Source organism: Myripristis murdjan, chromosome 17 (assembly GCF_902150065.1).
Source record: "Myripristis murdjan chromosome 17, fMyrMur1.1, whole genome shotgun sequence".
In the NCBI taxonomy this organism is placed as follows: Eukaryota; Metazoa; Chordata; class Actinopteri; order Holocentriformes; family Holocentridae; genus Myripristis; species Myripristis murdjan.
In genome coordinates this window covers 169,029-194,357 of record NC_043996.1, presented here as the reverse complement: position 1 = coordinate 194,357, position 25,329 = coordinate 169,029, and the positions used below count along the sequence as shown (strand labels likewise).

General features: G+C 40.0%; 1 protein-coding gene across 4 annotated transcripts in view; it reads left to right on the top strand.

Annotated features, from left to right (window-relative positions):
* Positions 1-7,933: 7,933 nt before the first annotated feature.
* LOC115374742 (major facilitator superfamily domain-containing protein 12-like) overlaps positions 7,934-25,329 on the top strand; it is a 151,813-nt gene continuing 134,417 nt past the window's right edge. For 3 of the 4 annotated variants that reach the window (XR_003929652.1, XR_003929651.1, XM_030073826.1), the window contains exons 1-5: positions 7,934-8,283; positions 8,776-8,938; positions 9,431-9,550; positions 12,351-12,561; positions 25,127-25,256. Coding sequence is in view for 1 of the 4 variants with exons in the window: in XM_030073826.1 (XP_029929686.1) it covers positions 8,275-8,283; positions 8,776-8,938; positions 9,431-9,550; positions 12,351-12,561; positions 25,127-25,256 (633 nt within the window). In the remaining 3 variants the exon portion in view is untranslated. The remainder of the gene's footprint in view (positions 8,284-8,775; positions 8,939-9,430; positions 9,551-12,350; positions 12,562-25,126; positions 25,257-25,329) is intronic. The other variant, XR_003929653.1, reaches the window with a different exon arrangement.

The following is a 25,329-nucleotide window of genomic DNA, read 5'->3' as shown; positions in this document are numbered from 1 at the left end:
TCATAATGAATGTTGATTTTTCTTGTATTTACTTGAATGCTAGGGGCTTAAGAGATATTACTAAGAGAAAATCTATCTTTTTATTTTGCAAGGGCAAGAAAGCAAACTTCATTTTGATACAAGAAACACACTCAAAACCAGAAGATGAAAAATTTTGGATTAACCAGTGGGGGGATAAAATTATTTTTGACCATGGTTCCACTAAATCAGCCGGACTGGCCATTCTGTTCTGCAACTCGCCTGGTAAATTGGTGACCTCGAAACCTAGTAACAGTGGTCACTGGCTAATCTGTGTCTTGAGTATTGATAGTGAGTATAGCTTTCTTGTTAATATCTATGGCTTCAACAATCCAGCTCAAAATAAACTATTACTTGCAGAGCTTTCTGAAAATATTGAAAATCTTAAACTTACCTATCCACATGCTACAGTAATTGTGGGAGGAGATTACAATATCTGGACAGATACCCTTCTAAAAGTCAACACAGTTCTCATAACCCCATTTTATCTAATTTCTGTGGCAATCATAACTTAGTAGATCCTTGGCGCCTTAAATATCCTGACACCAAACAATATTTTTGGTTCAAACCAAATAATGCATCAAAATCCAGAATTGACCTCTGGTTAATTTCTGCTTCAATTATACACTCTGTTTCAGACTGTTGTATGTCAGCTGCTCCTCTAACAGACCACTCTGTTATTAAGTTGAGTTTTAAACCCCCTGGTGGTAGCTATAGAAACAAGGGCTACTGGAAATTCAATTCAACCTTATTAAATTGTCAAACATATTGTGATGGTGTAAAATCTTTAATTGCTGATGTGATGGCTAAAGATGATATAATATCATATGTTTCAAAATGGGAGTTTTTAAAATTTAAAATTCGAGAATTTTCCATTCACTTTGGGAAATCATTTAGCAAAAGCAGCAAAATAGCAGAGCTTAATCTAATTAAAGAAATAAACACTTATTGTAATAAGGCATCACCAACTGACAGTGACAAACAGAAAATTCTAACCCTGCAAACCAAACTGGATGAGATCTATCTCAAAAAAGCGAAAGGAGCCTACATAAGATCTAGAGCTAAATGGATAGAAGATGGTGAGAGAAGTACAGGTTATTTCTGTCGTTTAGAAAAAAGAAGACGAGAGAAATTCAATTAAAACCTTATTGATTCGAAACCAACCATGTACAGATCCAACCTTGATAACTAAGGAAATAACTTCTTTTTACAGTAAATTATACTCGTCTACCTTTTCTGTTACTGATTCAGATTCCTTTTTCAACCATATCAAAGATCTTATCCCATGTATAGATGAGGAGTTTAAAAAGTTATGTGATGCTGATATTACTATTTTGGAGCTGGACAAAGCTGTAGACAGCTTATCCTTAAATAAATCTCCCGGCTGTGATGGCCTTACATCAAACTTCTACCGACACTTTTGGGACCTATTAAAAAATCCATTTTTTCTTATGCTAAAGGAAGCAATTGATAATCTGTCATTTCCTCCCACTATGAAACAAGGTATAATTACTTTAATCCCCAAACCAGGTAAAGACCCCAAAATATTGGATAATCTTAGACCTATCACATTATTGAACACTGATTATAAAATTGTAACCCTTGTTTATGCCAATAGATTAAAAAGTAACCTAGACAAAATCATATCTGACTCCCAGTCTGGTTTCATGAAAGGCAGATCTATTCACAACAACATCCGCTTGGTAATTGATCTCCTAGATTATAAACATTTAATTGAAGACGACGGCTTTATTTTGTTTCTTGACTTTTATAAAGCCTTTGACTCAATTGAACATCCCTTTATTTTTCAGTGTTTAAAACTTTTAGGTTTTGGGAATAAATTTAGAGCTACTATAGAGTCTCTTTATGATAATGCAAATAGCTCTATTTCTTTACCAGGAGGCACATCACCAAGATTCGCTATCAAACGTGGGGTCAAACAGGGCTGCCCTATCTCCCCATTTCTCTTTATAATTGCTACAGAAATGCTTTCAGTTTTTATTAAAAATTCAGACATTGCTCCGTTAAACGTTATTGGGATACCTGTTGTTATTAGCCAGCTGGCAGATGATACGACCATTTTTATAAAACAGCTAACTGAAGTCCCCAAGATTATACAAGCAATTAATACATTTTCCAATGCCTCGGGGCTTAAACTTAATCTGAATAAATGTGAGTTAATGCCAATTCATCAGTGTGAATTAACAGAAGCATACAACATCCCTATAAAATCAGCTGTTAAATACTTAGGAATACATATCTCTAAAAACCCAACTGAAAGAGAAAATATGAATGTATGGAGAGTAATAACGGAATGTCATACTAAACTTAACTCCTGGTTGTTAAGAGACATCAGATTATTGGGTCGAGTTTTTCTTACTAAGATGGAAAGCATATCGAGATGTATATATCCAGCATATTCTTTAGCCATTCCTAACAGAGCCATTAAGAAGATTAACCAAATTAATTTTGATTATATATGGAAGAAAAAGACACACTATATTAAGAGAACAGAGATGACCAAAGAATACAAAGATGGAGGTCTACAGGCTATTGATTTTGAGTTTATAAATGGTACACTGAAAATGAACTGGTTAAAAATCTTCCTTAACAATAACAGCTTTTGGCATCATATCCCCAGAGAAGTCTTCAGTAAACTGGGTGGCATACAGTTTCTATTAAAATGTGATTTCAGTATTCAGAAACTTCCTGTGAAATTATCCCTATTTCACCAGCAAGTCCTCTTATATTGGAAACTTTTGTACAATCACAATTTTACCCCGCACAACACACCGATATGGAACAATAGATACATTATAGTTAAAAACAAGTCCTTATATAACAAGGACTGGATGAACAAAGGTATTTGGTCTCTAATTCATTTGGTTGACGATGATGGGTGTGTGATGACTTATGAAAATGTTTGCCTTAAATATGATCTAGTAATCAATCGTAACTCCTTTGAATCCATAATAAAAGCCATCCCTGTCCCTACTTTAGGCTTAATTCAAGGGATTGTTTCAAACTCAACTCACATCTCTCCTAACTTTCCATGTCTCCTAGTTGGAGGCTGTGACTTTGAGAGTATTAAATTTCCAAATAAAACAATTAGAAAGATGTTTGATAATATCATAATAATATCATAATGATAATACATGTTTATCGTAAACGTATAATTGACTAGTTGTTGTTGTTTTTTTTACTCTTTTATCTAGGAGGGTAAACAAATCCATTAATGAAAAGAGTGTTCGGGCGGTTTTGTTAGACATGTAATATACAGATTTTTAGAATAATTTGAGATTATTTATCCATCCGCTGATGTGGGGAATTGACTAGTTATTTTGACTCCGCAAGTTTATAGGCTACTGTAAAACTCAGAAGTTAGTAAGCCTACACTAATCACTACCTTTTAATGTTAATGTGTCATGAATATAACTTTAATAACAACGTTATTAAATACATATAATTAAATATATTAAATACAAATGTGAATATTATGTTTGTGTGGTGGTGGTGGTAGGGGGGTCCACCCTCACACACACACACACACACACACTCTCAGTAGGACTGAATAATAGCTAATATTGAATAGACTGAATTCTCATATTAAATAAACTGGGGGTGTAAGATACATCCTACGGATGCGCTGGGACACATCATCAGTGCTGTAACCTGGGGTCATTGGGTGTTTCGGGTCTTTCAACATCATACACGCTCGCCCAGGCGACCCGACCAGGGTTGATCAGACCCCAGCCTGTGTCCCAGCAGCATTTGCCCACGGCTCTGCCCTCTTGATCCATAGCCACCTTGTGGCTTTCTCTGCGGCTTCAGTTGCAGATCTGATGGCCTTCCTCTTAGCCTCCCCGGTGAGGCCCAACATCATGAACACTTTGCAGAGTGACTGCCCTGCGAATCCTCGGCAGCCCACCTCCAGAGGCTCACAGCGAGTTCTCCAGCCTTGCCTCCTACACTCTTCCACCAGCTCCTGGTACTTAGCACGCTTCCTCTCATTGGCCACGTGCATCCGCTCTTCCCAGGGCACTGTGAGCTCCAGAATGATCAACTGAGGATTAATAAAATGGATTAATAAAATGAGAATTTACACAACCAAATTAACTGAAGACTTTCAGATTAGGCAGCAGTTGCAACATGCACTGTCACAACAAATGTAATACTTACTTTGACATTAATATTAATTTTAATTAAAAAAAAAAAAAAAAAAAAGCCACTGTAAATCATTGGTGGTACTGTCCAGACATTATGCATTGATCATATGATCCTTCCTTTATCTCCTGGATCACAGATTACCTGACAGCAGATGTTTCATCAGTCTGTGCAGTCTTTTATGCTGCAGACTGCTGGGGAGGAAGGAAAGTTGTTGTAGATTCCTGGTGTATTAATCTGCCTCTGGAGCAAATATCACTCAAACACTGCACAGACAAAGCTCCCCACACATTGTTTGTTCAAAGGCAGAGAAGAGCAGCTTAGCAAAATGGCTTCAATCCTACTGGTCATATTTTCACCCACCAGGGATCTTCAGGGATGAGCGGGGGCATCATGGGCAACACAATGCCCCAGACATTTGTTACTGCAACAGAACAGGTATTTCCTCGGTCTACAAATGTGTTCATTATCAGGTTTAGCTATTAAATGAATGCAACAATTACATTTTCCTATTGTCAGTCTTCTGTTAATGCTATTTTATTTCTGGAATCCAATAAAACACAATATTACACTATCATACTGGCAATAATGACTTGATTTGAAGTTCTCTTTTTTGTAAACATCTTTATTCACTTAAATGCTTACTCAAAAACCAAAGCAAGCAAAAAACAGAACAGACAAACAAATAAATGAACATACAACAATGAAAAGACAATGAACGGGGGTCGCCAGGCTCCCACTGGCCATCATGCTCTCTCGGGGGTAGGCGGTAGCGGGTGGTGGTGGTGGGGCTTAAAAGAGGCTCCCACTGGCCATCATGATCTCTGCCTTCAGCCTTATCAACCCTTCTTCTTGAAGGCGTTTGATCAAAAGCTGAAAAATAGATACATGATCCAATCATACCTTGTGATGCTGTAAAGGGTGCACTCTTTTGTTTTTATGCTTTCCAGAGGAATAAAATTGAACATCCAATAATTTCCTTCCATTTCCCAAGTAAGCTAGATTGACGTTCTTACCTCTGGGAGCATCACATCGAAGACAAAATCCAGCAGTCTTATCTCCCCTCTCTTTATTGTTTCTCCTATGCCTGTGACCTCCTCAATCATCCTCACAGAATCTCTCTGGGTCAGCCATGCACTGTCTGTTGTCATCAGAGGCCCTCTCTGCCCTGGTTTTCTGGAAAAGTCAATTTGCAGGGTCATGAGAATGGTAATCCAGAAAACCTTTTGCATTTTGAAGGACTCCAGCAGAGACAATCTTGTGTTAAACTGTTTTCAATAACACTAAAATCAATAAAACTTCAGTTATATATCATCCATCTTGATAACTAACCTCAGTGTCTTGCACAGCCTTCCTCTTCTGCCTGAAGACTGGAATATGATTTCCCTCAAGGAGCTCCTGGCATTCCTTGGTCCAGTGGGCAAAGACTTTTCCATGACTATATTGACTTAATATCTTACAAGTACAAGGAAGTTGAGCTTCTTCTACTCCAGTCCAGTATAGTTTATTCAAGCCAAACAAGTATCAAATGACTTTACAGTGCCTCCTAAAGATCCAAATAAAGCCAAAACATGCTTGGAGTGCAACAGACAATAAAGCACTGACACAATCAGTCAATAGCAATAACAGAATAACAAATGAGAAAATAGAGTTAGTTTGAAATAAAGAAGGGCCCGAGGTCAGCACTCGTGTGTACATAATACATGAATGAAAAAAACATCAAACAATGGAAAAATAAAAATGGCTACCAATGTTCATTAGGCCATCTCATCTACTGAATATTTATTTCTACCTGCTCAAGGTGTTGTTTTCCAAAAGCAACAGACACCACCATCTCCGCAAAACGGGCATGTCGAGCTGAAATTGTTGTTAGCATTGTTAGTATTTCACTTTAGTGCACAACACCAAATCCAACCTTGAAGATGACGCTGTCGCGAAAAACGACAGCGGTTCTCTCTCCTCTACACCATACACGAAGAAGAAACTTCCGGTACGGACTTCCGGTATGGATTTTTTTTTATTATTATTATTTTATTTACAACGTACAATATACAATATACAATGGGGTTAGAGAAAAGGAGACGAAACATCAACACAAACAAAGAGAGAAAAAAACATCAAAAGGCGTCTACGTATATTATGTCTATGGACGCCTCATGACGTGCTGGAACGTGAGCAGCGTCGCCGCCATATTGGATGGGTCTCTTCACTCTAGGCTAGCACCAGAGTCAACCAGAGTCAATGGAGAGCTAGCAAAAATGCCGGTATCTTGTGCAGCTTATAATTGCAATAACCGGCACAGGATTTAAACCAGATCGCGTGGGATTACCTTTCAGAAGTAAGACTGAACAATAATTTTGGTTATTTTACCATTTATAATATTATATCATCATTACTTACGTGTAACATTATTACAGCAGGAACTGGTACTCTCTCTCTCTCTCTCTCTCTCTCTCTTTGACTCTTGCTGTTTCTTTTTCTTTTTCCTTTTAAAGGTTTCCCAGTGATACGTGCTTGAGGAGGCAGTGGGAAGTTGCTATAAGACGGAGGTTTTTGTTGCGACCGAGTCGTCAAAGCTCTGTAGTGAGCAGGAAGGGTCAGACTGTCAGTGATGTCCTCTGTGTGTGTGTGTGTGTCTGAGTGAGAGAGAGAGAAAGAGAGAGAAATAAATTCAAATGAACAATCAAACTTGTTTCTTTTTTAAATTATAAAATTAATTCATTTATACATGTATCTATATGCCATACCATATGATTTTGTTATAATACGTCTTTCAGCATGAAAGTACGTATTTTTAATGTGTGACAGCATCCTGTATCATAACTGAAACTCTGCTGTTTGTAACAAACCAAACCCTGGGAAAATCGGGTAAAAATTCGGGGAGTTATGGGTTATTAAAGTTGGGGATACAGTAGAAATAAATGCAGTGGGAGCCATTAGAGACCCATCCAAGATGGCGGCCGGCTGCTACGTCAGCTCCAATAGGCAGCGGCAGCCTATGAAGCGTCTACGTATATTATGTTTATGGCGGCGCCCATAGATAGATATCTATGGCGGCGCCCATGTCCGCCATCTTGACTGCAGTTGGGTCCCTCCATGGGTCCCTCTCCATAGATATGGTAGAGTGCCTGTAGAGAGAATTTTTGATTTTTTTTTTTATTTAATCAAAACTTCTGTATTATAATAACATGTCATGGCGTTGGTAACAAAAAAAAAAAAAAGCGTGAAAAATGGTTGAGAAATAAGCGAGTTATGATTTATTTTAATTGTACGGGCATTGTGCACAATGGGAGGGATGCCCCCTCTGCAATGGCCGCCGCGTCAGCACATCGCTCACCAGCACGGTGACGTATCTAGCTTTCTCTCCTGTATCCATGGAAATGCATACTGCGAAATCTGGCCGGATGTAGTAGAGCATCCTGGTACTCTTGGTATACTGCATCTGATATATTATGTTTTGGGACACACTAATTCTTTTTTTTTTTTTTTTTTTGCCTACTAAATAGTATGGTAATATGAGTATTGGAACGCAGGTCTTTAAGCATGGAAATCAGTTACCCTCAACATTTGTTGTGTCATGGTTTCAGAATAAAACGTATTTTTGTTAAAATCTTTGGCAGCAGCTGCATCACATCAGGCATGAAGTGCTGGCTTAAGAGGTGAAGATGATCTTTCCTATTGGTCCGCTGATCAGGCATTTGTTTCTACGTCATCAAACCTGGTCGGTCTCGACAGTCCACAGCATCTGTAAACCAGAGAGCGGAAGAAAGTGAGACGGGCGACTTCGCCAGTTCTGTCAATAATTCTGGAAAATACAATGACGCCGAGGCACTGAGACGTCACAGGGGTGGGCGTATTTTACCCTTCTACCAATAAAAGTACATACAGCTAATCTGTTTGAGCAATACATTTGAAATAATGTCTGGCGTTTCGGCGTTTTTAACAAAGCCTGTCATTCTGCACATCTTTTTTTAACGTATTTTGGGCGCATTTTAAGTTTCGGTCTTGTTCCAAATGTTCATTCTGCAGCTGCTCGGGGCTTTCCTCCTCCTGTCTTAGCCCTCAGAGCAGACGCTGCTGCCCGACAAGTTAATGAAGATGGTGAGCAGCTCCTACTTCCACGTTTCTGTTTAGTTTTGGAAGCCACTTGAAAGGGATTTGGGCCGTCTACATCAACGCCACTTAACCAGCACTGGAATGTGACAGTCTTGGTCGTTTTTCGCGATTTTATTGCGTAGCTAGTAACTGGTATTTTGACATGATTCAAGGGTAGTTCTGTGTTGATGCATGTAAGGTAGACACTGTACCGCTGTCTCTCCGAAAGTTTCGTTGTTTTTTTTTCTGGCTTTGGTCCGCCCACTGTCACCTGACTACAAGGAACTCTGGAAGGGAAGATATTATTTTTTGACCACAGCAGGAACCACGTAAAACTTCCTCAACAGACAAATTATAGCCCAACGTCCCTTTACAGACAGGGCATCAAAAAGGAATCCAAAGTGTGTTTTGCGGTCAATTGATTCAGCTCCATCGACAGCTTGGATAGATTCATCTGATATCTTCATCCTAACCTTAATTGTTAAATCTGTGAGTCAGGTTATTGGTGAAAGAAGATCCATAATGTCGGACAATCTGCCTGTGTTAGAGAAGCTGAGCTATGCAGTAGGACACTTTCTCAACGACCTGTGTGCCTCCATGTGGTTCACCTACCTGCTGGTATTCTACCATTCAGTGCTGGGATTCAAGAACACATATGCAGGTTAGATTTACAAATCCACCGCATAATAGATATTTGTGACCATTGTCAAGAAGTAATTTGTTATCTAATAAAGAGGTGATAATGATTTGGTTCTTTCCCCCTCAAAAAAGCCCAAAATTAACTTGAAAAAACTAGTCATAAAAGCAAAAACAAACAGATATCCAATATTTAAGGCCCTTTTTGTAGTGGCAGTGTCAGAATTTACAGTATCAGAGAGGCCAAAACAAATCTCACTTTGAATAAGCAATTTAACATTTGTATATTAGTAAGAAAATGGATATGAAAAACAGACAAGAAAATTAGGAGAAAAGAAAAAAATCTTGAAAAAATGCTGTGGGGAAAAAATACAAGGGAAACTATATTTTTAATTGTTAAACTGATATGTTTAAAGGTCAGATCAATGATGCTGGATCAGATTGCCTTTTTTAAATGCTGGTGAAATTTTAACAAGCCTGAATTGCTGTGACTGGTGGATGTTTCCTCATGCTGCAGGCCTGCTGCTGCTGGTTGGACAGATAGCTGATGGTGTCTGCACTCCTCTCATCGGCTATGAGTCTGACCAAACTCCTGGCTGTGGAAACTATGGCAAGAGGAAGACATGGCACTTAGTGGGTAAGTCTGGCTGATAGATAGATGGATAGATCCAACAGCACGTCAGTAAGAAACACAGTCATGTTAGTGGGGTGAGGTTAGGATGAATGATTGGTAGATGAGAGAATATTTTAAGACCGTGGTTTTCAAAGTGGGGTTCAAGGGCCCACAGGGGTCCTTGACTGGCTGATAGATAGATGGATAGATCCAACAGCACGTCAGTAAGAAACACAGTCATGTTATTGGGGTGAGGTTAGGATGAATGATTGGTAGATGAGAGAATATTTTAAGACCATGGTTTTCAAAGTGGGGTTCAAGGGCCCACAGGGGTCCTTGACTGGCTTCCACAGGGTCTTCAGCAAAATGAGAACTGGAGAGAAATTACTAGTTTAATCTCACCCTGATTTGTTAGTGTTCAAGTATGACATTGTAACAATTTAACTGTAACTTTACCCTTCACCATGAATGTGCCCAAAAACATGTGCAACACTTAGGTGTTTTTACATCTAGAATTTGATACAGGTTTTTTTTTTCTCTAAATGAATATATTGTGAACCTTCCGGGGTGCACTGGTAATTCCTGGTGGAAAGTAGGTTTGTCTGTGTAATGAAACTATGTCTGTACCTGAGCCTGTGATGTCACTGTCCACTCCTCATTCTTCCACATTGGTCAGCCACCCAGAGGCGCTGGGAGTCTGGGACCATGATGATCATAATGATCATAATGTGCCATTTACAGCAATCATCATTCAGCTCTGTGCATCATCCATCCGTCCCTTTACAATTAAGACATTAATTAATTAGTAATCCAGTGACCACCCCTTTGAAGTGCTGTTGCCTATAGGGGAGATATTTTTGTTTACGTTAAGTATCAAATGCTTTTTAAAGGCCGCATTCAAACATCTTGTGCAAACATGGTAAAATTTATCCAGCATCACTTATCTGACCTTTAAATATATCATTTTAATTAGTATAATTATAGTTTTCTTCTCCATAGTCCATGTAAAAATGTTATCTATGGTGTTGCAATTTTTGACTCGATGAATGGGAGAAAATGTCTTTGCGTTTTGTACTATGTGGCAGAACATGTCCCCATTCACTGGTCAGCCTTCAGTAGGGCAAAGGCTTGGCCAGGATGGTGGTTGGAGGAGTTGATCAAGGTGTGTAGTGCAAGGTATTATGGCTTTTTTTTTTTTTTTTTTAAGAATTTTTCTGACTGATTTGACAGTCATAGTAGAGAGAGACAGAAAATGGAGGGGAGGGAGGGGATGGCATGCAGAAAATGGCCTGGGATCAGATTTGAACCCAGGATGCTGTGATTAGGATTCAGCCTCAACAAGTGGTACGTGCTCTGCCTGGTGAGCTACTGGGGCGTCCCTAGGTTTTTGTAAATTTTAATTATAAAATCACAAAAATTAAACATATTTTGAGGTTACTAAGACATAGGGTTACCATGTACTATAAATTAAGTAATTATGTAATGTATGAAATTATCTTTTTTTGTATTGTTGATTACTTTCTCAATTGGAAAAGTTGGGTCACTTCCAAGACGCACTTTATCTGTCTACTAGATCTACTAGATCTGCAATCCATGTACACTTCTTACATGATTAACAGGTAGCTCAGATAGAAACATTTTGAAAATATGGCAATATTACAAGCACTAGAGGAAGAGGAGTGAGATGTCAGTGTGCACACTTGAGTGTCAGGCGTGAAAGTGCTCCAACTGAACCAGCTATACACAACATGAGACAGATGCATGTTAATGTCATCAATACCAAGTTAGATGTGTTGAATGAGAGCAACCACTTCACTGTCATTCTTTCTGCTTCTCTTTCTTTGAATGGATGTCATGTGAACGTAATCTGTTTATTGGAGAGAAACAACTTTGTTGAATGAAACTGCTCCATAGGAGCCCTGACTGGACAGTTGTCCATGACCGTGTAGATGACACGCTCACACAATAATTTTTCTTTTTTCTTTCTTTCTTTTTATGAAGCTGCTGTTGTGGACTCTGCTCTGCTGACCTGTCCCACACATTTTATTGTCTAGTAAAAACTGAACTACCTCAGTCTTTAACAAGACTTTGTCATGCACCCTGTCAGTGAGGCATGTAACCCTTTGAAACCTGAAATTTGCAGTTTCCTTTCAAAATATTTTTATAAACTCAAATGTTGTTGTTTTTTTTTTGAGTAGTTCTAACATTTAAAGAAAAAAAAAACTGTTGAGAGATGTGCTCTCATTTCATTTGTTATTGCTATTATGCCCCTGAAAATAAGTTGTTTGTTTGTTACGGCAAGCACTGATTTATTTAGCGACGTATTGTGATCATATGACCTACCTGATGAGTTGATGACCTGCAGGTGTACTTAATAAAAAGTGTGTGCCCATGGCGCGGTTGTCCACACAAAGAGAACGTACGTGTGCTGTGATTATGTCACGTATTAAACGCTGTGAATGAAGACAATGCTAACAAAAACAATTTAGATTATTGTGACTTTGGGCTGTGAAAATATAATTCATTTTTTCTGTTGGTAAGCACAGATTTTTGGACAGTTTTAAAATAATTTTAAAATATTTTAGATGTTAATCTGATGATGATCTATTTATATATCTATCTATATAAATAGATCATTTATGGGCGCAGTTAAGAGTGCGTACCATGTACCAGGGCTTAGTCCCGATCGCAGCGACTGGGGTTCGAATCCGACCTCAGGTCCTTTGCTGCATGTCATCTATCTATATACATACTGTCTGCTTACCACACCCAGTGTTTACTTGTGTGTGTGTGTGTGTGTGTGTGTGTGTGTGTGTGTGTTAAGGTACAGTGAGCGTGGTTCTGTCTTTTGCCTTCATCTTCAGCCAGTGTCTCGGCTGCAACTTCATCACACCACAGTGGGTCAGCCTGACTTATTTCATCCCATTCATCGTCATCTTCCAGTTTGGCTGGGCTGCCACTCAGATCTCACACCTGTCTCTCATACCTGAGCTGGTCAGCTGTGAACATGCTAAAGTAGAACTGACTGCATACAGGTAGGTTTTATACACACACACACACACACACACACACACACACACACACTGGTTTTACTATATTTGTGGCCAACTTGAACCTAACCCTTAATGCTAACCTATATATTTTAATCCTAACCCTATCCACCCAACCTTAACCACCACCCCCTCCGTCACCCTAACCTTAAACATCACCTTCCCTCACCTCCCCACCCCAAACTCAACCCTCACTCTTTCCTCACCTGCCCACCTCAACCTAACTTTAACCCTCACCTTTAAGCTAGCACTCACACTAAGCCCTAAATCCACACCCTAAACTCAAACCCTAACAGGGCCTCCCAAAAAGAGATACTACAACACCCCTTAGCCCACAGCAGAATACACCTAGAATAATGGATTCCCAACATAACATGACCCTAATAGAACATTGCATGGTTAGTATGAGGGAGAGCATCTCCCTCTTATTTGTCCCCTTACTATTTCCTAAATTAATAATAACTAAATGTAACCGAGCACTGGAGGAATGGGTAGAGGCCATGGGGTGATGAGATCTACACAGAACCCCCACCAAGGGCCCCATCTCCTTTATAACCCCATAGCAACCTCCTACATTGTGTAGCTTATCTGACAGGACATAGGGCATCAATTTGGTGCAGTACATAAAGACTAAGGGGAGGAGGTGATTCCATAAGGCTCATTTTCCTCATAAGGACAGCGGTTTCTCAATAGGGGTCTCATGCTTTCACCATTTGACAGGTTTCTTCATGGTACATCAATCTATAACAGTGTCAGTGATACAATATTAATCTTGTCTGCTTCGCTAAACTCAGACAGACTTCCTTTCCCTTCAGATGCACACACATATCCCTGACTGTTTCTGTACATGCCTGATATTGAATTTTGGGGCTGATCATTTGAAGCACTATCAACCGATACCCAGCATTTATCACAAATATTTCTTTAACTGTTCTTAACAAAACTGTAAATTAAGTTTTAAAATTAAGAAATGGGAAAGTATCATGAATTGACACTTTTGTATTTGTTGGCACAGGTGCAACATTTTCTCTCTCTCTTACAGACACAACTTAAACCAGAGCAGCCTATGGTTATTTGAAACAGTTTAGAGGCCGACAAATACAGCTTTACAGTAGAATAAAATAAATGAAATTATATAAAATAAAAATTTGAATAAAAGCTAAATATACACTCTAGGGTTGTCAGATGGACCAAAAAAATCAAATTTGAATACTATATTCAGAAAAAAATAAAAGAGATTTGAACATATTTGTATATTTATTTAAAAAATAAAATAAAACAAAAATGTAGCATCAAATGCATCATTAAACTGCATCATGACTACCGTATTTCCCCAATTAATCGCCCGGGCGTTATACGCAAAATCAACTTGGACCCCAGGCGTTTATAAGGACCAGGCGGCTATTTGCGGCCGGGCGATTAATTGGTGAAATATGGTATAATATTCTTAGGTGACTCCTGTTGTACACACAATGTTCACAGGGGGGAGCAAGAAGGTCAGTACAATCCAGTATAAGGTATATCAAGTGGCTTTGGCAACATTAAACTTTTTTTTTGTAAATCTTTAATTGACAGACAGTGACAAAATAATAACTGAGTTGGCTAACCCTATTACACTGGCAATTGTTCATTTCATTATTTTGGCTGATATTTCTTTTGTTTCTGGCTGTCCTTGCTCTAGAGTTGCTGTTGCAGTGTCTCAGCTGAGTGACAGCTGTTGGTAAAGTAATTTAATAAAGTAACTCATTACTTTAATAACTTTCCTTTTACTTTTACTTTTTTAAACCCAGATAAGCTGTCATCACAAGGAGAACAAGACACCAAGTCATTTGAGTACTGATTAGTTTTGCCTATTACTTCATATTAAATAAAAGATTACATCTGATTCTAGACCAGCACTCTTGGTACATCTCTACTTACAGTAAAAAGTTATCCTCACAGCTGATCATTGAACTATAGCACTTTATAACTGCCTACTGTGCCGTAGCTGTCTCTGTGTACTCATGCGGTTTCACTTCATTGTCCTATGGTTTTTTGGTATCATAAGTCAGGGCATCTCAAAGTTAAGTTCTAGGCCCTCATCTGGATGGCAAGTCAGTCTGGAGATTGGCTGGCCAGTGTTTGTACTGTAACACAAGGTACTGGCCAGCCGGACCCAGCCTATACGCTGTGTTGTGTATTCAAAATGTTATTATCAACATTAACATTACAACAGTAAGCAGACAGGAAGGGGGGACCTGACCCGACATTTTCAGGTCGGGTCAGGCCTAAAATTTACGTGAATTGGGCAATTTACGTGAATTGGGCAAATAATTCTATTTTTTTTTTAAATCAAAAAATAGAATTATTTGTTCTGTTATTGATTATGACGTTTCATTTTTATGTGACTGGTGGAGAGAGTGAGAGACTGGATTGGATTTGGAGGCTAAACTTTCAGTGACAAACAGACAACCAGCTGTGCGAGCGCAGCGCAAACAAGTGAGAGAGAGTTGCAGCAGTATCCCGCTGTGCTGGCAGACTTGGCAGCAGGGACGGTTTTTGCTATGGGCAGTGTGGGCAGCTGCCCAGGGCGCAATCTACTTGGGGGCACACGAGAAAAAAAAAATCGCCAGTTTTCTAAACTACCGTATTGACCCGCACTAGGGCTGTGACTTTCCTCCAAAATAAATTTCGAATTTCGATTGCCCTATAATGTCAAATATCGAATTATGTTCGAATTTTTAGGGTCAATTTTAGTCTATTGTTTAGCCTATTGATATGTACAATATGGGTGTCATTTACGGTCTGTCCGCCAGAGGGCGTTTCAACCATATTAACAAGCGCTTTCCTTCTGAAAGGCACAACATTAATAATGATAATCTGGATGTATTTACGATCGTATTTTAATAAGCACGCAAGATAACTAATGCACTTCAACTCTCACTCAATATGAAATTTCTTAGGAATGTCTAGAATATATAAAACAGACCACAAAAAGTACAGCAATGACGTTTAATAAAGCAGCCAAACGTATCCATTGCAACAGGTCAGGTCAGCGACAATACAACCATTTTTCAAAGCTGCCAGACAATGCTATTTTGTCACTGCCAAATACTAAAATAAATATCAAAATGAACATAAATATGCAGCAGTGGTGTCGCGCTGCACTGATGCATGCCCACACTTTTTTTTTATCCCGCGCACGATCACGCGTAACGTTGATTTGCGTCGTTACGCAACGTAAACAAAGACACACACACACACACACACACACACACACACACACACACACACACACACACACACACACACATTCGAACGTGAATTTCAGCAATCGAACGTTATATCCCTCCCTCCAGTTCGAATTAATATCGAATTTCGAAGTTCGTTGTCACAGCCCTAACCCGCACATGCCGCGGCACCATCAGTCAGCATCAGGTGGGCCGGCCGCGGCACCATCAGTCGGCATCAGGCGGGCCGGCTGCGGCACCGTCCGGTACCGCACCCACCCTGTCAGGTCTGCCAGATCTGACAGGTGAGCGGCCTGATGCTGACTGATGGTGCCGCCTGATGCCGACTAATGGTGCCCCGGTGCCGCGGCCGACTGGTGCCGCGGGGGTGGGGGGGTTGGAGTAGTAACATGAAAGGGTGCAAGCCAGTAATTTCACCTAGAGCGGCAACATAGGCAGAACCGCCACTGCTCAGCAGAGTCATAAATCAAAGACACTTTACAACAGAGAAGTAGAGAACGGAGAAATTAATAGCCTACTTTTATGTTTTATGAACAACTGAACATATGAAGCTGCCTTTCGCCAACTATTATGTCCGTTCTCTTACTGCTACTAGAATTTGAGCCACCGGCGCTGCTAAATAATGGCGAATTTGGCGATTTTTTTTTTCGGGCTTTATCAGGCTGTCGGGCCTAAAGTTCGGCTAATTAGTCGGGTAGGGTAGGGCCTCAGGCTGGCCTAGTCGGGCCCTGTTCGGGTCGGGGCCACTGAACAAGCTAATTAGAAACAATTGGTGGCCGATCAGTTGGAGCCCCCTTAATACTTGACCCTCTGCAGACATCTTTTTTTTTTTAATATATTCTCTTTATTGGTTTTTTGGTTTTATAAGTACATAACAAAACAAAACAGGACAAAACAAAACAAGCAAACAAACAAACAAAAAACCCCCACCCCAAAACAACAGTAAGCGTTGCGCTATACGTATATATAAGGAATAAATAAGTAAATAAAAAGACAACAGGAGACAGGTAAATTAAAAAAAAAAAAAAAAAACACATACATGAAATAAAATATAAGAAAGGGCAAACAGCTCCAGTGCTCCAGGGATAGACGAGAGGTCAGAGTCCTCGCAGGAAGGAATGTAAAGGTTCCCAGATCCTCCTGAACTAACCCTAACCCAACCCTGAACGTAGGGACTTGAGGAGTTGACCACCTTAGCAAGATACATTTTTTAGCCAGAAACAAAAGAATTATCATCAAAGATTTAGTGTCAGTGTCCAAGAAATTAGCAGGAGAATGGTTAAGTAAATAAAAAGAAGGAGTCAGGGAGAACTGTTTACCAATGACTTCCTGGATTACAGAGTGAACACCCTTCCAGAAAGTCTGGATGTGGTCACATGACCAAAACAAATGAATAAATGTACCTCTATGTGTATTACATTTATAACGAAGGTTGGAAGTCTCAGGGAACATTTTCTGGAGGCGAACAGGAGAGTAATAAGTTTTCTGAAAGAATTTAAAGTTCTGTTCGTGTATAGAGACTGAGGTACATTTAGGAAAAATTCCGCTGCAGATCTTGTCCCAGTCCACAGGAGTAAATGTCACCTCCAGGTCACGCTCCCACAACAGCTTCAGAGAGTCAAAGCCCGAGGAGTCGGAGTAAATTAATGAAGTATAAATCTTAGAAATCAGCCCTTTGGGAGATTTCGTCTGAACTAAAGTATTTTCCAGCTCTGACAGTCTCATACGGATCTTGCCTGACCTCAAGAGGGACCCTACAAAGTGACGAATCTGAAGATACTTATAAAAGTCTTTGTGGGAAATGTCAAAGTCAGCCCTAATTTGTTTAAAAGACTTAACTGAATCGGAGACCAACAGGTTTGTAAAATTAGATAGGCCTTTAGAGGTCCACTCCATCAAACCAATACTCCTAATCTGTTCTGGTAAATCTGGATTCAAGGCCAGGGGAGAATGGAGAGAGATGACAGGGGCAATAGTCAAGTATTTCCTCACATCTTGCCAAACCAGTAGTGTATTATAAACAATTATGTTATTCATGAGATGATTTAACTGATCTATATTATCGATAAAGGGAAGGGAGTTGAGCTTTCTGGGATAACAAAATAAGGATTCAAAACCCAACCATAGGGAACCTTTCCTGTTTATAAACCAATTTGACATTGTTTTAAGTTGTGCTGACCAATAATATAATTGTAGATTGGGCAGGGACAGGCCTCCGAGATCCTTTGGCTTTGTAAGCAAAAAGAACTTGACTCTTGGATGTTTGTTATTCCAAATATAGCGAGATATATGAGAGTTCAGAGATTTAAAAAAGGCAGGGGTCAAATAGCACGGGAGATTTTGAAATAAATAGTTCAATTGTGGAAGAATATTCATTTTTATAGTATTGATTCTCCCAAGGAGAGAAGTTGGGAGGGAGGCCCATTTTGTTAAATCATTTTTAAGCTTTTGAATTAGAGGTGAATAATTAGATTCAAATAGATTATTTAAATCAGGGGTGATAAAAATACCCAGATATTTGAAACCCCTCCTAGATACTTGAAAGGGAAATTGTACTGGCATATCCAGAGGGATATTGAAAGGCGTAGCAACAGATTTCCCCAGGTTTATCTTATAACCTGATAAGGCACTGAACGTGGCTATAGATTTCAGAACTGCTGGAATTGATTCCTCAGGCTTATTCAGATATAAGAGAATATCATCTGCAAATAAGGAGATGGACTCCAGATATATCAGGGTTAATTCTGATGGCCTCGGCCAAAGGTTCAATAAATAATATAAATAACAGGGGTGACAGGGGGCACCCCTGTCTGCAGCCTCTGCGCACCGGGAAGCCATCGGACATTAGGCCGTTAGTGTTGACAGTGGCTACTGGGTCTGAATAAAATGTCTTGATTATGTTAATAAAGTTAGGGCCCAGACCGAATTTCTCTAAGACCAAAAACAGAAAAGACCACTCCACTCGGTCAAAGGCCTTTTCAGCATCAAGGGAGACTATGAGTGCAGGGTTTTTGTAAGTGTTAAGATAGTGAACAACATTAAGAGCGCGACGTACATTGTCTGTGCCATATCTTGATTTAACAAATCCTGCCTGGTCTGGGTTTATTATTTTCGGGAGGATGGATTCCAGTCTCTGAGCCAGTACCTTTGCAACAATTTTGTAGTCCACGTTAAGGAGACTAATTTGCCTAAATGATGAACAGTCCAAAGGATTTTTATCTTTTTTTAAAAGTAAACTAATAGAAGCATGTCTCCAAGAAGAGGGGATACCATCTTTTAAAATACCAATAAATAATTGAGTGATCATTATTTTGATTTTTCAATTGGTGGGCAAGCAGACGACTAGACTTGTTACCAAATTCATAATATTTCTGTTTAGTGTAAAGTAATAATTTATGGATCTGGCGAGTGTGATCCATATTAAGTTCAGTCTTAACAGCCACTAGTGCCTTTAGGTTTGCTGGTGTAGGTGACTGTTTATGTATTTGCTCCAGCCTAGACATTTCTTTTTCAAGGTTTTTTCTGTTTGCTTCTAAGGTTTTTTTCTGATGAGAGCTATAGGAAATAAGGTGTCCACGCAAAGTGGCTTTAGCTGCGTCCCAGATCATAGCAGAGGACACCGGGGAATTTTTATTATCAAGCCAAAATTGTGACAGGTTATTCCGAACAAAGATACAAAAAGAGTTGCTATTCAAAAAAGATGTATTAAATCTCCAAATGGGAGTTTTAGGGATATGAAATAGTGGGTTAATGTACAAATGTACCGGAGCATGGTCCGATAAAACAATACAGTCTATGCTACAAGTCTGAACAGAATGTAAAAATTCTTTCGGAATGAAAAAATAGTCTAATCTGGAATACGAATTGAGGGTGTGAGTAAAACGTGTAGTCTCTCACTTTCGGATTTAAGTGTCGCCATATATCTATCAAGCCGGTATCAGTACATAAATTTTTAAGGACAGCAGATGACCTCGGATTGGATACATTCGCAGAGGAGGATTTATCTAGAGAGGCATTCATTATACAATTAAAATCACCGGCTAAGAAGCCCAGACCATTGCAATGATGGTTAAACAACAAAATTATCCGAGACACAAACTGGGGAGAATCATTATTTGGGGCATAAATATTGAGAATAGTTATGTGTTGTTCAAGAATCGAGCCCCTAATCAAAATAAATCTCCCTTCTGAATCTTTTTCTTCATGTTCCAAAATGAAAGGAAGATTTTTATTAATAAGAATAGCTGTGCCTTTCTTGTTCTGTGAATGGAAGGAGAAATAGACTTTGCCTACCCAGTCTCTCTTAAGTTTCAGATGTTCTGTATCAGATAGCCTTGTTTCCTGGAGTAGTGCTATATCTGATTTTTGTTTTTTCAAAACCGTATTTCACCAATTAATCGCCCGGCCGCAAATAGCCGCCGGATTCTTATAATCGCCTGGGGTCTGCACCCATTTTGCGTATTAAACGCCCACCCGAATAACCGCCGGGGCGATTATTTGCATTATATGTAGGTAACCCAAAATAAGGCTATTCACCTTATTTTTGCAGAAGTAAACAGTTAACTGCAGACTAACAGTGCAACACCTCCGTTTTCTGTCAAAATAAGAGCGCTAGCTAACGTTAGAACAAAAGGGTGTACCGTAATCTTAAATCAACCGACTGAAAATATATTGGACAGCAGCTGTCATCACAATAATGTCCTGGTGCAAACATAAATAAAGGCCTGCAGCGAATAGCCGCCTGGTTCTTTTAAGCACCCGGGGTCCAAGTCGATTTTGCATATTAAATACCTGGGCGATTTATTGGTGAAATACGGTATGTTAAAACCTTCTTCCTTTTGATTACATGGCCCAGTCCCTGAACATTCCAAGTAATGAGTTTAAGTGAACCAGACATGAGAGCCATAAAGCTGAAGTGTAACTGGATGGCAGGTACTGAATGGAGAGAAATTATTCAAGGTACAGGCAGTTACATAGAGAAATGGACCTAGACTCTGGTCGTTTAACAAGAAAAAAATAAAAATAAAACACATAAGAACTGAGCAGCAGTGCTTATCCCCCCCTATCCTGTCCCCAAACGACAGGGAAAAAAACCCCAAGTAGAAGTCACTGGGCATTCTAAGCGCAGTCCAAATCTTAACCAACAGTTAGATCACAGTAACAACTAAGACACCCAAAACAGTGTCCAAACTCCAGGCTATGTGATTAATGCCACTGAGACACACCCCGGATTATGAGTTAAGTTGTGCTAGGACCACAATGAAACACAAGATTTATACAAAGGCATATATGCTGTTAAAATTTAAATTGATAATAATAATAATAATAATAGTAATAATAATAATAATAATGAAAGTATAAATGCTATTTTTTTAAAAGAAGAAAGAAAAAGAGGAAAACAACATGAGGGAAAAAAGGAGCTGTAGGGTGTAAAATCAAACTAAGCAAAATGCAAAATTAGCAGTAATTATGTAGCCTATTATGTAACTTATTGTAACGGGTAAAAAAAACAAAAAAAACTAAGATCACCTTTTCCCCAAAGGAAACAGCTAAATTAAGTCAGCACCATTGTATTCTGTCAACGTCTGTGTGGTGGTCACAGAAATATACGTACACAGTGTTCAGTGGGGGCTCAGTGCACATAAGGATTGTCTTTCTCCATTATAAATGGTAACATTGGAGATGAGAAAATACCTCATTTAAGAGTGTCCAGGAATGCAGCCGCAGACTCAGGAGGGTCAAAAAGGCGGATTTGCCCTTCATGGAGACACCGGAGGCGCGCTGGATATGCAAATCCGCGATATTTATTGTGACGGGCCAGCGCTTTCCCCACGGTGTCAAACTCTCGTCGCCGTCTCAGGATCTCCGCGGACAAATCAGCATAAAACCGAAGCTGAGAGCCACCATGGTTAATGTCACGTTTCTTCATCGCTGCTCTGAGCACAGTTTCTCTTTGGGAGTAGCGCAGGAACCGGACCAAGACGCTTCGCGGGGGCTTGTCTGGAGCCGGGGCTGGAGCCAGGGCTCGGTGGGCGCGTTCAATCTTCAGCGGGGGGTAATCGGCGGGCAAGTCGACCAAAGTCGGCAACGATTTCTGAAGAAAGTCCGCGAGAGAAGTGTTGCCCTCCGCTTTCTCTGGGAGGTTGATAATTTTCAGGTTTTTACGTCGGCCACGGTTTTCTAAGTCATCAATTTTCAGTTGCAGCTGCTCCACTGTTTTTTCCAAGGTGGCAATGGAAGTGCCGTACGCACCGTGGCTGTCCTCTGAAGTGGAGATCCTCTCTTCGGCCTCATCCATGCGCTTTTCCAGGTCTGTCACTCGGTTAGAGAGAGCCGACAGGCAGCCCTCCACCGAGGTGACAGATGCTTTTATTTCCTTTAGTGCACCGTTGATAGTATCCAGACGAGCGCCGACCGATTCATCCATGTTGTTTACCCAGGATGCCACAAACTTAATTTCAGCTAGAATCTGCTCCATGGTTGCTTGGTCAGTTAGCGCTAGCTCAACAGTGTCAGCAGCACCTTGTTTAGCCTCGCTCAGTACCTGTGCGGTCGCTTGTTGAGCAGTTATCTTCTTAATAACGGAAGCCGGCGGTGCAGAAATGGGAGAATTCTTGGCGCGTGTCTTTATAGGCATCTCTCGAGTACAAATCGGCTAGTAGTAGTGAGTTTATTTGGAGAAAGATGAGGATTTATCTAGAGCCTGGAGCGGAGAAAAGTCTTAAGCGTCCATCTTGATCCGGATCACGTGACCAACCCCCCTCTGCAGACATCTTGATATGAAAACAATGCACATATCTCATCACGTCATAGTTCACAGATTTATTTATGTAGTATATCTACAATTTTTTCCTCTTGCACATATGCCAGTTTTTGGGAATATTTAAAATATTGTACATATATTTAATTTATTGTTTCTTTGTCTAAGTATAGTCTCCACCCATCCAGTCATATTGGTGGAGTTGGCACTCAATTTAAATACCAAAACCATTCTGCTTCCCTCTCTTGGGCAAGGTGGCAAGACCATCATCAACAAGGAGAAAGTACTACAATCAGAAAAGCACATGGTTTGCAACAACATGGATAAGGGATTTTGTTTTTAAAAATAGCACCCCTAATTCTGGTGTATTGAAACATGGTGTAAGTTACATGTCAGGGAGTCTGTTTTTCCTTTTTGTCATTTGGGACTTTGTATTTCCTTTTGACATCTTAAGTTTTGTGTAACATAGTTATGTCACAGCCTGGCTCCCAAAGCCATGACAAAAAGGGAGATACACCGTTTTAAAGGAATAACAAATGTATTTATTTGACAAATTATATAATGACAAATGTAAAGTCAGCAAATAATAACAAATAATGAGGTGTAAATGTCAGTAAGGTGAGCATGAAGTACATGGTGGATGAGTGGAAAATGTATGTGTGTGTGTGTTGTAAGATGCAAAAAGATGATGATGAACAGAGCAAACCAAGGCTTAGAACGCTGGCAGCATGATGTCTGCAAAAAGGGAGAGAGAGAGAGAGAATGATTAACTGCAGGCAATTTATAGGCTGGTGGACACTGGGCTCAGGTGTCACCAGTCATTGGTCACATGACCTTTCTGCATAAGATGAAACCAGTGCAGCAATGCCAAAACCAGCCTCAGAGGCTGCCACAGTTACCTTGGTCTTTGTCGACAAAAGCATCATGAAACAAAGCATCCATCCATTTCTGCCGCTTATCCAGAACTGGGTCGTGGTGGCAGCAGGCTGAGGAAGTCCATCCAGACAATCTGTTCCCTGGCCACATCGTCCTGGGGGATCCAAAGGCATTCCCAGGCCAGCCGGGAGACATAGTCCTCCCAGCCTGTCCTGGTTCTGCCCTGGGGGCTCTTCCCAGGTGGACATGACTGGAACACCTCCACTGGGAGGCAGCTAGGAGGCATTCTGACTAGATGCCTGAACCACCTCAACTGGCTCCTTTCAATGCAGTGGAGCAGCGGCTCTACTCCAAGCTCCTTACAGATGTCCAAGCTCCTAACCCTATCCCTAAGGGTGCACCCGGCCACCCTGCAGAGGAAACCCATTTCCGCTGCTTGTATCAGCGACCTTGTTCTTTCAGTCATCACCCAGAGCTTGTGACCATAGGAGAGGGTTGGAACAATGATGGACTGGTAAATCGAAAGCCTCACCTTCTGGCTCCACTCCTTCACCACGACGGTCAGCTACAGCAACCTGCTGCCGCTGCCACGATCTGCCAGTCGATCTCCCGCTCCATTCTACCCTCACTTGTGCACAATACTTGAACTCCTCCACTTCAGGCCGTACCTCGCTGCCCAATTGGAGAGGGCAAACCACCTTTTTCCGGCAGAGAACCATGGCCTCAGACTTAGAGGTACTGATCCTGCTTAGTCCCTCCTCTTTGCTTAAATCACCTGGTGGAGTTTTTGGTTGGAATGAAAACCTGCAGCCTCTTGGCTCACTATGGCACATGGTTGCCCACCCCTGCTCTATAGCAGTGTTTGGGGGTTCTGTTGATTTTTCCCAAATTAATTAATAATTAACAATAAGACATATTAGCATTTACCTGTCTTGTACTAATCTACATGTAATTTCTTAAGTTAAAAAGATAACATTCTCAGTGAATGGCAGATCCAATAATTTTTTTCTTAAATTGAATTCTTTGATATATTTAACCTTCTAAATTCCTGACTAATCCCCCCTTCCTGCCTGCTCCCTTTTTTGTTTTGTTTTACTCATTTATTTATTTGTGAAGTTAGTTCTAAAGCATTAATACTAAAAGTAGCATCTAAAATGCAGTACTCATGATTTTGCATTTCAATCCAGAAAGTTAGTTAAGAAGATGTATATTTAATAAGAATATGATGGGTTTAAAATATTGTTTATATGACTGTGCCATTGTAAATTTCACTTTGGAAACAATATGACATGATTTCTAAACCAGCTGAAAATTTTGTTTGGTTTACCACTGTCACACCAGCAAATCGTGTAAAAACCATGCAAACTGGGTACTAAATCAAATACAGCCACAGTTTCTGTCTTTTGCTGGTATCCTTTTAAAATATCCTTCCCTGCATTATGTCACATTTGAACATCCTGTTATTACAGGAGATACAGAAGGAAGTTAAGATAACGATTTCATGGAGTCTTTAATGCTTCCATATAATTGTATTTGCTGTGTATTTTTCTCTGCCATCCAGGGATCATGTAAATGCAGTATAGTCACATTATTTTATTGTTATATTGTTTTATTATCTTATTTTATTTTATCTTAAGTTCCATTATTTTTCAGAAGAGCTTTTAGTTTGTTCTGTCTGTGTTAGGTATGCTTTCACAGTTGCAGCCAACATCACCGTGTATGCAGTGGCCTACCTGCTGTTCCACTTTCAGGCGGGACAGGACAGTGACCCTCTCAGCAACACCCTTGGACCAACAGACATCCCCATCTTCAGGGTGAGGTTATAATCAGCTCACCCATACACTTTCCTGTTCAGCCTGACAGTTTCTTTTTTACAAAGATGTATCT